The 16,120-nt window shown below is 35.0% G+C and overlaps 2 protein-coding genes across 3 annotated transcripts in view; one reads left to right on the top strand and one right to left on the bottom strand.

Annotated features, from left to right (window-relative positions):
* The window catches only part of LOC123554754 (uncharacterized), an 85,796-nt gene that overhangs the window by 7,653 nt on the left and 62,023 nt on the right, over window positions 1–16,120 (top strand). The window contains exons 2-3 of one of the 2 annotated variants that reach the window (XM_045345062.2): window positions 9,494–9,613; window positions 10,187–11,513. The exons of the other annotated variant lie outside the window; for it this stretch is intronic. Coding sequence (XP_045200997.1) covers window positions 9,494–9,613; window positions 10,187–10,356 — 290 coding nt within the window. The 3' untranslated portion in view covers window positions 10,357–11,513. Of the gene's footprint in view, window positions 1–9,493; window positions 9,614–10,186; window positions 11,514–16,120 lie in introns of those variants that run through there. 2 annotated transcript variants of the gene reach the window in all.
* Window positions 399–9,330, bottom strand: LOC123554753 (putative nuclease HARBI1). The gene is made up of 7 exons (XM_045345061.2): window positions 8,950–9,330; window positions 5,651–5,790; window positions 4,985–5,061; window positions 4,467–4,584; window positions 3,858–3,930; window positions 2,177–2,358; window positions 399–765 (listed from the first exon to the last, which is right to left on the bottom strand). Exons 1-7 carry the CDS (start codon window positions 9,157–9,159, stop codon window positions 546–548), a joined length of 1,020 nt encoding a protein of 339 aa, XP_045200996.2. The 5' UTR covers window positions 9,160–9,330; the 3' UTR covers window positions 399–545.

The raw sequence follows: 16,120 nt of genomic DNA, 5'->3' as shown, positions 1-16,120 counted from the left end.
GATGATGATGAGGAATAAGTATTTCAAGTTTGAAGCAAATCCATCAAGTAGTTACAGAGATAAGTTGAAAAAAGAGAAAGTGTAAAAAAACTTTAACCAAGGTGGGGAAGCGGAAAGACGCCGACGCCGGGTCGAGTAGGATAGCTCTCCTTATACTTCGTATAGTCGAGCTAAAAATGCACCAAAACTTTAACCTGAAATTCTAAGTAAAAAGGGGGATAATTCATGAAATACTGGTGCAAGAGTTATGGCCCTTGTGTCATATGATGTTGAACAACTATTTTAAGTTTGAATCAAATCCATTCAGTAACAACTGAGATAAAGTGGAAGTGCACCAAAACTTTAACCCTGAATTCTAAGTAAAAAGGGGAGATAATTCATGAAATATTGGTGCCAGAGTTATGGCCAGGCCGAGTAGGATAGCTCTCCATACTTTGTATAGTCGAGCTAAAAATGGACATTTATCTTAGACACTTTGGAGGAACTTCTCTTTTTCACCAAATATCTGATGGTGAGCAGCTTTAAACACTACACAATCTTAAATGTCAGAACAAATTGATTATGGCTTGTCTTATATGCCTGTCTTCAACTCCTCCATGATTGTTAATACATGTATATGGAGCATTGTCATCATCTGCAGCTATTGCAGGGGGCTCTGGTACATTTCTGCTCACACATAAATTGTGCAGCCTCATACATGCCAACACCACTTGGCTGCATTTTCCTGGTTTGAATTGGAGTACACCGCCAGTTCTGTGCAGGCAACTGAAATAAGGCAAAACAGTGTTTTCAGAATTACAAATATATTTAAAGAAGACGGTTGGTGCAGTATAGCTGGTAAATAAGTTATGTTTGAACTGAAATGGGAGTATATCAAAGTGAACATAAAACAAGAGCACTGCCTATAAGTGCCGTATGCTCAACTATCTTGTACTGGATAGTCAAATGTGAAATTTGTAAGTTGTAAAAGAACAATAACTCCACCAAAACCCTTGACAGAGTTACCTCCTCTTGTATACAGAATGAGGTCTTCGCTATAAATAAGTATGTTTAGTTTCAAGTCAATACTTTTTATACATGTTGAGAAATTTGAACTTTAGCGAAAATTATACAAGAGGGTCATGACGACCCTGAATCGTTCACCTGAGTATATTGAACCACATGTTTCAAATGGCAAAATGATGCTAAAATATTAGAAAGTAGATCAGTAGGTCACATTTATGGTCACTGAAAGACAGTTTAAAGATTGGTGTGCAAAACTGTACATGTCATCCAAATTTCAAGGCTGGATCTTAAACTAGAGTGGTCACAAGCAAAAGTTTACGCACGGACACATGGACGACGTAGACCTAGTGACCAAGTTTTTGACCGCATTTCACCCAGTTTCAAACTTGACCTAGATATCAGCAAGATGAATATTCAGACCAACTTTCATGCAGATCTCATGAGAAATATCGCCTCTAGAGAGGTCACAAGGCTTTTCTATTATTTTACCTACTGACCTAGTTTTTCATGGCACGTGACCAAGTTTGAACTAGATATCATCAAAGTGAACATTCTGACCAATTTTTATGAAGATCCATTTAAAAGTATGGAATCTAGAGATGTCACAAGGTTTTTCTACTTTTACACCTAATGACCTAGTTTTTGACTGCACGTGACCCAGTTTCGAACTTGACCTAGATATCATCAAGGTGAACATTATGACCAATTTTCATGAAGATCCATTGTAAAATATGGCCTCCAGGGAGGTCACACAGTTTTCTATTTTTAGACCTACTGACCTAGTTTTTGATCACGTGACCCAGTTTCAAACCTGACCTAGATATCATCAAGGTGAACATTATGACCAACTTTCATAAAGATCCCGTGACCTCTATAGTGGTCACAAGCAAACGTTTACGGAGGCACGGACGGACGCCAGACGCCGGACGCTGTGCGATCACAAAAGCTCACCTTGTCACTCTTTGATAGGTGAGCTAAAAAAAAAGTTAAAAAGGGCAGTAACTCTGTAAAAACAAATATCAGGATTATCATCCTCTTGTCTGCACAAGGTTATCAGTATAATAAAGAAAACCAATTAAGAAAAGAGGAGTTGAGCACACAAGATTGTTCATACAGACAGCCTGATGGACAGGCATTCTGATTCCTTCTTGGGGCAGTAAAACAGTCTTACCGAAAACGTGACTTTAATAGACCAAAGGCTTTCTCAATGACTATTCTGCCTCTACTATGGTATTTGTTGAATTCAACCTCCTGTGGTGTACTTGGATTAAGCTTTGGTGTCAGCAGGTACTTCTTAAGAGGGTATCCACTGTCACCAAGCAGCATGCCAATATCATTCAGTTCAAGATGATTCTGTAAGGTAAAAGACTTTCTGTTACAATTTCAATTTCTTTAAAATATCTAGTTTGGTGAAAGAAAAGTGGTATCACTGTGCACAAGAACAAAGAAAATGAAACAAGCTGTTTGCAAAAGAGGTATGCCCCATTAGGTCCAGGACAATCTTTATAAGCACAGAAAAAGAAGGAAATGATATCTCTGAACATAGATATATATTTTAAGTGCGACAAAACATGAGCAATGATAGAAGCTTTACTTTGTCACACTCAATATTAAATTGAAAAATTTCTAAGTTTCAAGTCAATACCTCTTACATACATTGTGAAATTAGACCCTAAGCCATAATTATAAATCGAACAAGACCTGTCCTAAGACAATGCACTACAACTTTTCAATACTGGAAGGTAATTGAAGCTATCCATAAGAAAATTATATGTATAATTAGATTATTGCATCCAGAATTATGTGCCTTGACATATAGATGTTGTGCCATTACATATGTATACCAAGTTACAGTTGAATATCTTTGATAGTACTGAAATGAATGACATTAACAGAGATATTTGACTTTATCAAAAATTTTACCAATGGAGACACCGATAAAAAGGGCAATATCTCCACCAAAATCATTGCTAGACTTACTTTCTTTTGTTTATAGACTGGGGTCAACACCATAAATAAGTATTTTGAGTTTCAACTTAATATCCTTGATACTTATTGGGTAATTTCATTTAAACAAAACATCTAAGTTCAAATAAGGGTACAGATAACTCTGGTAATACAAATCATAGGGTTGTTGTAACGAATTACCCTTTACATACTGAATCAGTATTTCAAATTTCAAATAGCTACCTTTGATAGTTTTTATGAAATGGACTGAAAAAAAAATAACCGAAAAACTTTAAGTTAAAACTTAAATTACATAGATGCCGACAACTAAGTGATGACAATGCCTTGTTCTTTTCATCAAAAAAATTGGCCAAAGGTTCCCTGGTAGCCACTTGGCAGAACTTTTCCAAATGCAATAACAATAATGAAAATGCAAATTTCGAAAAAACAAGGGCTGTAACTCTGAAGTGCATGGGGCGATTTGGCTAGTTACTGAACTGAACGTGGCAGAGATATTATGCACACAAATACACAAACATTCTTATCAAGTTTGGTGAAGATCAAATGAAATAGTTGGATTTAGGGGTGGAAAGGCTAAAATGTCCAATTTTCAATAAACTCTGAAGAGCCTCAGGCAATTTGACTGGTTATTGAAACTGACCGAGATACCATGCCCACAAACATGTTTATAAAGTTTGGTGAAGATCAGTTAAAACTGCTGAACTTAAAGAGCAGAAAAGAATGTGGTCTAGAGAAAGACGTCCAACAGACTGACATTTGCAAACTAATATGCTGAATTTGTTGTAAGAATCTGTAGCTAATATATGTGGTACATGATCATATTGATAATACGAATATATGGACTTTTGTATTTTTTAATTGTTAAAAAAGCTGTTAAAAAGTACCTTCAAACCACAGGAGTTGAAAATTGCTGCATCATGCTGGGACCCTGGCCACATGGCAACAACATCTGTAAATCTACAAAGTGGGACAAAATTCATCTTTTAAGTAAAATATTACAGCTTACGGACTGTAAACAATAAGAGGTCATATACTACTTGCCTGAATTTTAACAAGCAAACTCAGTGAAATGATAGCCTCTTTATAATCTTGCATGGCTATATTTCCTCATTTTATTGATCTTTTGTACCAAGTTTCACTGAAAACTTCTCATCATCTTTTGACATACAGTTCCCGGACGCAGAAAAAACACTTGAATTTTAATAAAACAAGGGAAATAAATATGGTGTTCCTAACTCAATCCTGCTAAAACTTGCAGGGCTACATTGCATTATCTAAATATACATTTCCGCCAAGTTTCATTTGAACAAGAGGCCATGAGGTGATAGAAATTTCATGTATATCACCAAACTACGGTAATGAAATTCCATCCACCTATTCAGAACAGTTCTTCACCCTAGTTGCACTTATGTTTTACTTTCCTTTACAAGAAAGATGTTGGGCTCCGTTCACATGACAAAGATTACAATTAAGTACTTATCAAAAAATTATACCTTGCATCTGGATCACAAACGGCTTGAACATTTAGAGCATGGTAGTTCTTTCTACAAACATATGCTGCCTCATCTTCTGTGGGTGCTTGAATTGGTATTAACGTACCATCTACTGCTCCTATAAAAATATGTGAAATTATTACATAATGTAACGAAATGTGAATATACATGAAAAAGAACTGCATACATGTGAATTGCAATAGGACTCATTTATATTCTTCTTGTTTGTAAGAAAACAAAAGTAGTAAATACACATTTCAATGATTCTAGTCATGAATGTACCCTTAACATGTTTCATGACTCTTTGGATAAACATTGTGACATCTGCTATGTCTGCTTCACTTCCATTTAATCTGATGACTTAGTTTTAAATTTGAATTGACCACAATTTAAAACAAGACATAGTAATCATCAACTCTAAAATTCCAGGCTGATTGGATGCAAAATGTATTTGACTGATACAATGAGGTTGCTAATACATAAATTGTAATTTTAGGGATATTTCGTAAGATATATACCTATGATGTTGGGTATTCTACACTTTTGGTAGAATTTCCTTTTTATTTCATTTAACTCAATTCTATCTGTTGGAAACCTGAAAAAAAACCAAGATTATATTCTTCTGTATTTAATTTAATCATTAAGAATAAAAATAAATGTATTGGTTTATACAAATTTTGACATAATGTGTAAGTCTTAGTAGAACAGAATACAGAACAGTGAAATGCAGTGTAAGCTTTTTCATTCTGCAAGAGGTCAAGTGTTCAAATCCTTGGCAAGGCACACATTAATTTACACTACATGTAGCTATTGATGACATTCATCGATTAAATCTCAATATAAAGAAAAGCATCTATCAAAAACATGCCAGTTTTCAATCATGCCCATTTTCAATAAGAATAATTCAGTTCATTGTCTACAGTTAATGACTTAAATACTGTTTTTCCATCTTGGAAAACTATAATTGTAACTGAAGTAGAAGTTGCAATAATAAGATTACTTCTATCCTGAAAAGATTAAATATGATACATGTACATTCATTGATCAACTAGCAAAAAAATCAAAAAAAAAATTCTCATAAATTTCATTCCTATTCCCTGAATTTGGACAGATATAAGTTATGGAACTTTATCTTGTATGCGAGTAACTTTCTTTTGTGATAATGTAACAATATTATTGTATACCTGATGTTCCTTAACCTTAGATTCACACTGTTAATGAACTCATCCACTACAGTGGCTGCTGTGGCCTTGGAAACCCCATGCAAATCTGCGACCTCTGATAAAAAGTCACCCTTAGCCAGAAATCTCAGCCCAATGAGAACCTAAAAATATAATGTTATAGTATATACTTTTAATATATCAAAGTAACGTATGCAAATTATAAGGACAGACTTGTATTAATTCTTATTTCCAGCTCAAGGAAAACAAAAGAAGCCAAATTTAGACGACTTGGTTGCTCTATTGATATATTCAGTCAAACCTGTCTGAAAAGCACATCCAAGGAATAGCAAAAGGTGGTCTTTGTTGACAATTGGTATCTTCTGTCTATAATTATTATAAACGGGTTAAACATATATTTTTTTTTTTTTTTGGATTTAACGTCGCACCGACACATGGTAGGTCATATGGCGACTTTCCAGCTTTAATGGTGGAGGAAGACCCCAGGTGCTCCTCCGTGCATTATTTCATCACGAGCGGGCACCTGGGTAGAACCACCGACCTTCCGTAAGCCAGCTGGATGGCTTCCTCACTTGAAGAATTCAACACCCCGAGTGAGGCTCAAACCCACATCGATTGAGGGGCAAGTGATTTGAAGTCAATGACCTTAACCACTCGGCCACGGAGGCCCCTAAACATATATTTAATATGGTCTGACGGCACTTAATGTAATCTGGGAGCATTTAAACATTCCCAATGTAATCTTTACAGACAGCTACAAGGGTTTTTTAATGGATTAGCCGCTTAGTTTATACCAATTTATTTCAGCTCATTGTATTTTACTGAATCACTTTCGAGTCCGGTTTCTCGAAAAGTCAGTAATGGTGTCCTTTAGGAGATGCAAATGGCACCTGTTGGGGTTAGAACCTGTACCTCCTGAGTGAGCGGCCAACAACTTATCCCCTACACCACTACTCTAGGACTTGAGTCTTTCAAAATCATGTGTTAAGGAGAACAAAATACAGTTTGCTACTTATAATGTGTGTAAATGTTAAGACAAACATAAGAAAAGACACAAAAGGGGATAATGTGTTAAATGGGCTTTTATTGCATGAAGAGGCTTCTGCTTCAGCTGAGGAGGGCTATATTAAGTCTGTTTACCGTGTCACCAGTTTATATAGGACACCCAACACTACACCATAGCAAAAGCAAGGGCTTAATACACAATAAGTACTTGGCAAAAGGGCCGTGCTACTTCTGTAATGGTCACACATTCATACAGCTTTATAAAAATAGTGACAAAGTAATTAAATACACAGGTACATGACACATACCAAAAAAAACACCTATTGGAATACATGAGCAGCGTCATGAGAAAACCAACATAGTGGGTTTGCGACCAGCATGGATCCAGACCAGCCTGTGCATCTGCACAGTCTGGTCAGGATCCATGCTGTTCACTTTTAAAGCTTATTGGAATAGGAGAAACTGTTAGCCAACAGCATGGATCCTGACCAGACTGCGCGGATGAATTCAACCCAATTATATGTTGGTTTTCCCATGGCACGGCTCAATTATGGGAATTTTAGGTATTTGTCATGTACCTGTGATTAAATATATTTGCATATAGACATAAATTCAGATAATTTGGGCCCTTATTTGATTGCCAAGCACTTGCAGATTATTGTCCAATGTTCAATTCCTATTTTTCTTGCCAGATGTCTGCCCATCATTCAAAATCTATGACAAACACAATACTTACCCATAATTGATGTTCAGCTACAGCTTACCTAATTTACATGTATAAGACATAATACTTCAGCAACGTAGAAATTACATCCAACCGAAATGTACTGTATATACATCGTTTTATGTTTTATTCGAACATGGAATTTCAAGTCCGAATATTCGTTCATCCGAAATACGTAGCAACACATGTCAGTGAAATTCCTCCAAAGTATGGAAAGAATGCCATACCAAACCTTTTAAAGTAACTGGAGTCCCAGGACAAAATGTCTCTTAGAACTCATACTTATCTACAAGTTTATTGTAAACTGTAAATGTCTACGGGACCCCTCTAAACACAATCCGACAACAGAGTTAAGGAGGCAGTAAACAGTTTTCTGAGCTTCTCGGCCTAGAGTCGCCAACCTAACTTTCAAAACCTCACACAAAAGTCTGTAACCACACACCTGAAATAAAGATATTGCAACATTAACATCACTGTATGTCTATCGTTACAAACCATCTGCAATACATCTCTAATATCTAGTTTTCTGTTTACAAGACCTGAATTTTGTGCTCTCCCGGTCGCGGAAACTGATGACGAAAAAAGCTAAATTTGCCAATTTTTCAATCGCTGCAGAAAATTCCCTGAAAATGATAGCCACAATTGCTACACTGTTCCGTACTCCAGTAACACTGTAAAATCTGAAAATAAGCTGAAATATATGGGCCCTCCGTACCGTTTTTTCACTATTCCACTTTTCCTGAGGCACCTGCTAAAATGACAACCCCACTTTCAGCTAGCTCAGAGGAAGCATGTATACGCTCCTGCAAGTCATTACGTCATACTATCAAGATCAAGGCTACTCAACTGATTTTCTTTAAATAAGTGAAACTCAATTCTAGCCGCTGAAACTTCAATTCTAGCAATTATTATTATTTAGAAGTTCAAATATGCACTTCATTCCGTAAATTGCCTCTTATTTGTAAATTTCACCCCGGCCAATTCGACACTAACAGCTCAAAACTGTTTACTGCCTCCTCTGTGTTGTGTTGTTGTTGTTGTGTTAAGGGAGATAACATGCGTTTGTGTATACGATACTTTGTTATTGGGTGTCATTATATTTTTGATTGTCCTTTTTTTAATCTGGATAGACAGAAATACATTCCATTTCATCACCAGATTTCAAATGATAATAATTTTCAATGTTTGTTTCAAAGTTGTGATGAAACCCTTCTCCTGAAGTTGGCATTATTTACACAAAAAGTTATGTATGTTACTCAGTGAATCTGTTTATCTGGTGCTAGTCAGAAATTATTGATTTACGTCAGATATGCATATATCTTCCGTTAAATACCTACAGTAAGATACAGTATCTGCTATGTATTTTTTACATGTATACGTTTTGTTTTATGTACATGTATTTGCATGTAAATGTTGCCTTTACAAGGCTGATGCCCATATGGGCCTAGTTCTTGAATAAATCTTGAAATTTCTTGAAAAATCTTGAAAATTTCGTTACATTTGTTGTCTCTCCTTGCATACACATACAGTACAGTATATTTAATTAACTTTATAAACTTTAGTATTAAATCACCTTTGTCATGCTCTGTAGGGGACAAGAACGATCTGTCTTGGGCGACAGGTCTTCCCTACAGAGGCCCTCCAACTCTGCAATTGACGCTTTGTCAAGTCTGTATCTGGAGACGACCTCCTGCTCTGTCAAGTGGTCAATGGTAACCACACGTTCCTTGAAATTTCGCTTTTTTCGCCGCTGGCGTTGCCTTTGTAATATTACGGCGGCCATTTTGTTTGATCTACGACTGCTCCTTAGCGATCGCAGACTTTATACACAATCTTACGATTATCGTACGACATAGATCACCCGCGATCTTTGATAAGACACTAGCAAAATCGTACGATCGACGTACGATAATCGTACGTCAAAAACGGTCGTACGATCGTTGATAAGACGCCCCCCAGGACTTTGAGGTATCATTTTGTTATGTTCATAGTCAAGGACAAAACATATTAACAAAAATTTCTTACAGGCAGAGATTCTTCTTTAACTGTAAGTAAGAGTATGAGGTTATTAAAATAAACCATTATTCTTGTTTTTATATATATATATATATTTTCAGTTGCAAGTGTATCCGCCATAGAGTGTTACACTTGTCTTTCATGCAGCGATCCCTTTGACAAGAGTACGGCTGAAACAACAACTTGCAATGGATCCTGTCTGAAAACAAAGTTACACGACAGTAAGATATCAATATTTTTCAACATTGAAAATCGACGACATTGTTCCCCGCATTGCCAAATACCTATACAGAGTTTGGATTATATGGTTTTACATTGAAAATCCTGTTTTGCCAAAAGAACTTGAATTGAATTAATAATAACTGAAGATTAGTAATGGAAGAAAATATGCCCGACTTTATGGTAAATAAAGATCCCATTATGTAAACGGAAACATGTGGAAATTATAATTAAGCAATACATAAAGTTTTCACAACGACTAGGCTTCGGACCAGTATCTATAGTAGTTCCGTCTCGGCGTGTACTTTTACAAAGCCGGATTTTACTGTTTACTGATTAAATTAACTGCAGCTTATGGCAAATATCTGATGGATAAATAACATATTTATCCGCTGAATACGGAAAGTTTTCAAAATGATATTTTGAAATATATACATGTGGTTTTTACACAACGATGATTCTTGATACATATTTAAATAAATGTTCACTATTTTTCAGAAGCTACATATTTCAGAAATACTTTGAATATTATTTATTAAAAGCGAAGTTCTATATTTTTTTCTCTTTTTTTTCAGCTGTGACTAGAGCTTGTTCACCACTCAACCTTGGAAACAGTTGTGAAGATACTGACAACGCAGGGGCGTGTTCGTGCACCACAAACCTATGCAACAGTGCGTCAGGAATGAGCTTTCCATTCTTCGGCTTTCTTCTGTCTGTTGTCGCCTGGGTTTTGTGGATGAAATAAGAAGAACTAAAAAGAGCTTTCATAATTATCTTAGACTTTGTAGATAACATTAATGTTGGTTAATCGCAATAAAGTCATGTCTTAAACTTGTTCGAACAATCTACGACTAATCATTGATACTTAGTCATATGCACCGAGTATTGTCTAACCTGGGTGTCCTGCCATTGGCCAACCAAGATAGAGCTTTGAGTCATAAAACTAAATTCTGTAAACGTCCATTGCATTCGGAAAGAACAATAGTATTACATTTGTCAAAGATTTGCATACAGCTAAAATGAAATGTATAACTTTGAACCTACTAGTTCATATTATTGAAATAAACTATAGGCTATCAAACTGGTACATATATATTGATTGAATGTGAAAAACAAAATTCTATTGAAATCAAATGAAAAGACAAACATTAGATATGTAAACTAAAGAAAGTGCCATTAAATGTTACGATTGACCAGCTTTAATGTTGTTGTTGTTTTTCTTTTTTTTTTTCTTTTTTTTTCTCCTCAAGAATAGTTCATTCTGTTATGAATAATATTTTTTTTTCTTAGATTATGTTACAACATTTACTGATGACACTTCAAATATTTTTTGTTTTATTTGTACATCTGTTTGTCGCAAAACTTCTCTTTGACTAATTTTTTTGTTATATTTATGTATGGACGTCGCCATTTCCCATCATTCACCTAATATTCAGATATATTACGCCTTTTCTCATTGGTTAGTATTTTTCTTTTGCCAGTTTCCATTGATTACCGTAACTGGTCAAGAATTTATTTTAATTTGTTAATTAGGCAATCGATTATTTTCTTATAATAAAAAAAAACTCAGTTATTTACTAGTTAAGTAAGCCTTGTGCAATAAACCATTTTAATAAACGAATTATCATTTAATTTAATGCAGCTTCCATTTTCACTTGCTTTGATAAATAATGCTTAGTTTGGTTTGAATAAGAATTTATGTACTAAATATATCACTGCAGTTGCATATATTAATATATTAGATATTCTAAAACAATAATTTTCTTTTGAATAAAATCATTGTCGTTCAGATGCGTATTACTGTATCACTCAGACTGCGCATCTGAACTCTAAACACTGATTCTATTCAACGACAAATCAGTGTTTGTGATACATATTTCTCAAATAAAATATTATAGTATACATTTCTTGGTTGTTTATTAAAGTATGTGTCCAACAGTCAGACCCATTTATTCATTTTATACCTGTCCGACTTTCTGTCTCAGAAGTGTTAATCGCTTTTTTGTCCGTCTGTTTGAGCTTTCTAGATGATTTTGTGTCTTTAACAAGGGTATAAAGTGTTAAATGACACACTAGTGTTCCCATAAACATCAAACAACTCTCCCTGATACATGATGGCACAAACCAGGCGAATGTCGAGCATTAAAAATCTGTATTTGAAAATCATATCCAGGGTAGCTTTAGTAGTGTTACACCAAACTATAGAAATTTTACCTGTCCAGTACGTGTTGTATAGTGCTGTCCTGTGCGTCCAAAATTAGCCCCACTTTTAAAAAAGAATGTCACTTGTGAGAATCAAAATTATGAAAAACTTTTACAGTTACGGGAAATGATTGAAATTGCATCAAAATGAAGATATTTCAAAGCTTTTTTGAAAATCGTGCATGTTTGAATGTCGTCTGAAAGCGTGGCCCCTTTATTCAGCCCTTTTCGGAATTCAATGCTTCCACCTCAGAATGGTAGCAACGCATTTTGGTAGCCACTACCAAAATTCGGCCGCGTTTTGGTAGCGATAAAATGCGTTGCCAAGGTACATATGATGTGTTTAAGACCATGGAATGGAACGTATTTGTTTTCTACATCAAGGGGGCTGTGCTCATTTTTACATTACGCACAAAAGAGAGAGATAAAACGAGGGAATTCTTCTATAAAAATGGTGGGTAAGGGGGTTCGGTGTTCCCCTCCCGATGGATAGTTTTCGTATACAACAAATGTATAAAACATTCAGAATGTAGATTCTTGAGCGTGTGAAATTAATTATAGTATAACATTGTATTCTTTTGTTGTTCTAATGTGCTAGTGTTGTCGGAGGGATAGTCCACCGAGATTATTTTAAAGCACGAAAATGTTGAATTCTGTACAATGAAGTATAAAATGTGAGGTTGGCACGTGGGTCCTCCACCTAGATTTTTTTTTTTAAACACATAAACATAAATGGTGAATTTTGTGCGTGTTTTAGGGGGCTTAGACAAATATTTCCGGCCAAAAGATTCTCTTTAAAGGTGAGGAGTTGCGACAGCCCACCACAGATATCTTTGAAATACAACGTAAAAGAATGGCTGCATGGCTACCTTGCATATACTTTTCATGAAAAGGTATTATTCAACCCGTCTTATGTGTCCTTTTTACGTGAATCCCCTTAATTTTAATCTCAAACGGTCTATATGTACTTATGGGCGTTTGTGAAACCTGACTCAGGTTCATGCGAACAACACATCAAATAATTGTGGTGAACAGTTGTGCCAAGTTCCTTCAATATCTTTCGATGTATGTCAGAGTTGCATTGATCTCTCTCTCGTGTGTACCAATGGTCCTGCTTGACTGAATCTAAGGCCGTTATATTTTCAAGGTGAAAGCGACAAGGTCGGATGAGCGACTAAGTTCCATCATGACTGTCCTTGAAATAATATTGTCCATTCGTCACATAATATTCTTTTTGTAAAACATGAGATTATTATTAATACCGTTTTGCGTTGGATGTGTACATATCCAACGCACTTTGGAACTACATTTTTATAAACTACCTGTTTGCATTGAGTGTAACGCATTTTGGTACGGACTGCCAAAACTCGGGCGAATTTTGGTAGTGACTACCAAAATGCGTTGCTACCATTTTGAGGTGCAACAATGCTTTTATCAGAACAGAACAGAACAGATCAGAACAGAAACTTTATTTCGACTTAAGCATTTACAGCTCATCGTCATAAATGATGATCACAATATACATTTATACATTTACAATATACATTTACAGTTTTACAGATATATATGGAATATTATAATAAGAACATGTAGGTAAACAAAAACGTACATGCAATGTATGAGAGTGTTTAACTTGGAATACACAAGATATGCTCAATTGTTAAGTACATCATTTCTAAGTTTAAAACCTTTAGTACAAAACGTAGCTAATTTATTTAACACTGACTTTTTATCCGAGTTGAGTAAAACAATAAACATGTACATACTGGGAGCTGTATAGAAATATCTTTGTATATATGTCTTTCTTAAATCGCTATATAATTATATCAGTGATCCTACAATTTTCATGTACAACGACTTTTTCCTTCTATATTTTTTTTTTTGTTTGATATGTTTTCAGAAACGTGGACCTAACCTTTTAGATTATGATTCAGTTAAGCATATCAAAATTAACATGATCATCGCTATGGCAATGATCCGCAGCAAATGGATGTCAATACTTTCTTGACGTTTTTAACAAAAATGTACATGTGTACATTGATCTACTAGACCGAAGATTCTAATTTGATAAACACGCCGTGTTATTCATCTGCTTTTTTTCAAACAAAAAGAAAACTTAATATGAAAGAACGGCTGGGGAACATATAATCGCCATCTTGTCTCCGTCCATCTGTCCGTCCGTCACTCTTTTTGTACGGAGGATAACTCAAAAAGTAATGTAGGTGCCAAGTTGATACTTTATACAGTAATAGTGCTCATTGAGAGGGAGACCATAACTTTAGGTGGTCCCATTTTTGAATTATCTCCTTTTTTAGGAAACCTTGTTCGGGGCATAGCTCGAATACTATGCTAGGCATCGGCTTGATGATAGAAGTCAGTATACAAGGAACCATAATTCTAGGTGGTATTATATTTTCATTATCTCCCTTTGTTTGGAAAACCTTGTCAGGGGCATAAATTGAAGACTTTGTGAGGTATTGACTTCATACTTTACATATTGATGGGGGTCAGTGACAGGGCTAGAGTACAATTTGACAATGAACCATAACTCTATGTGTTCCAATTTCTGAGTTATCTCCTTTTTGACAACCTTGCCCGGGGCATAACTCGATTACTTTGTAAGGTATTGACTTGGTATCACTCATATTCATAGACGGATCAGTGAGAGGGAGTGCAGTGATAAAGAACCACAACTCTTGCTGATCACATTTCTCCTTAAAACTAGCGTGCAGTCTGATCAAGGTCTGCACTGTTCGTTATTCAGTCGGTATCTTTTTGGTAATACACAACGTTTACGCTGCAAATAGTAATTCCTCGTTGGCCGAGTGGTGGTAATAGTATCCGTCTTATACTTTTTCGTCGGGAGTTCGATTCCCGGACACGTAAAAAATATTTTGAAAGTTGTATTTATTTTCTTTTTCTCAATACGATTCAGCGAAAACAACAAAAGTTTGTTAATCTAGTACTAACTTGTTCACTTACTTATATATGTCATTATTAACACGTAATCATGTTTAAATATGCTTCATCTTTATTATGATCTAATGTTTTTGAGGCTTTCGTGAATAAATTAGAAATCAGAGAAAAACAATTTACACAAAGAATATAAATAAAATGCAAAATTCAATTTTCGATTTATTGCATAAAACATGTAAATACAATGCTTATAGCAAATACAAACATAATATAATATGGAGCACAGAGATAAAAAAAAGTGACGGGTGCAAGGTTCGAACCATCAAAAATATTACTATATAAATATCATATAGCAGCGTGCGTGACATCGATATTGTCAACCCGAGGGCAGAATGTCACCCGAGGCGAAAGCCGAGTGGTGACATTCTGTTTCAAGGGTTAACAATATTAATGTCACACACACTGCCATATGATATTTATTTTATTATACCGGACAAAATTTAGTACATAAAAACTTCTAAAAATGTTTAATTCATTTAACTGAACAGTTTTATCTTTAGCGCGGTATTATTATCGCCTGTGTACACATTGAATAGTGACGTCACTACCATTTATATAAAAAGGAGGCAATCATTTGGATAAAAAAATGAAGCAGTTAATTGTCCAATTATGACATTTCAAATCATTTAAAATATCAGCGCGGTCACATGACCTGATAGTCACTTTCAATTGGTCACGTGTCATGTTGAAAATGCTTTTGATAGTCAAAGTGTCTCTTTCCCGGGTAATGGGATTTTATCATTGTAGACAAAAGAGAGGTATAATAATACAAAATGATTACATGTCTATCCATTGAACCTACTGCGCCATCAAGCCAAATATTGATCTTACTTTCAATATCTTTCCTTTTAAAAGAGATTGCTAAGGACTGATTGTTTATTTACATGTTACTAAAAATAAAAACGCCGTGATACTGTGTGGTACTTATAGGACATGCGTGTTTACACATTTCTGTACTAAAAAAATAACCTTTCTACCTTTTTATTATGTCTTGTTTAAGCTTGAGCTCACGTTTTTCATATACAAGACACACTAAAATATGGAACCCTGAGTTAAGGTTATAAAACGCAGTCTTTAATGTTTACAAACACGATGTTTACGGAAACGAACAATAACTGACGAAAGTTTAAATCTATTGACATAAATACTTTTAAACACCGCGTTACCATTGAAACAGAGTCACAAATTAGCTGAAACGACATGACATATCGGAAATAAGATTTACAGGTCAATATGAAAAATTATTTAATATAAGTTAGTATGTGCAATATATACAGCAGTCGTATTTCAACTGATGTAAATTATTATGATCCTAAAGTTCTAGCATCCCC

This window comes from Mercenaria mercenaria, chromosome 7 (assembly GCF_021730395.1).
Source record: "Mercenaria mercenaria strain notata chromosome 7, MADL_Memer_1, whole genome shotgun sequence".
In the NCBI taxonomy this organism is placed as follows: domain Eukaryota; kingdom Metazoa; phylum Mollusca; class Bivalvia; order Venerida; family Veneridae; genus Mercenaria; species Mercenaria mercenaria.
The sequence above is the reverse complement of the archived record's forward strand: the minus strand, read 5'-3'. Positions and strand labels throughout refer to the sequence as shown.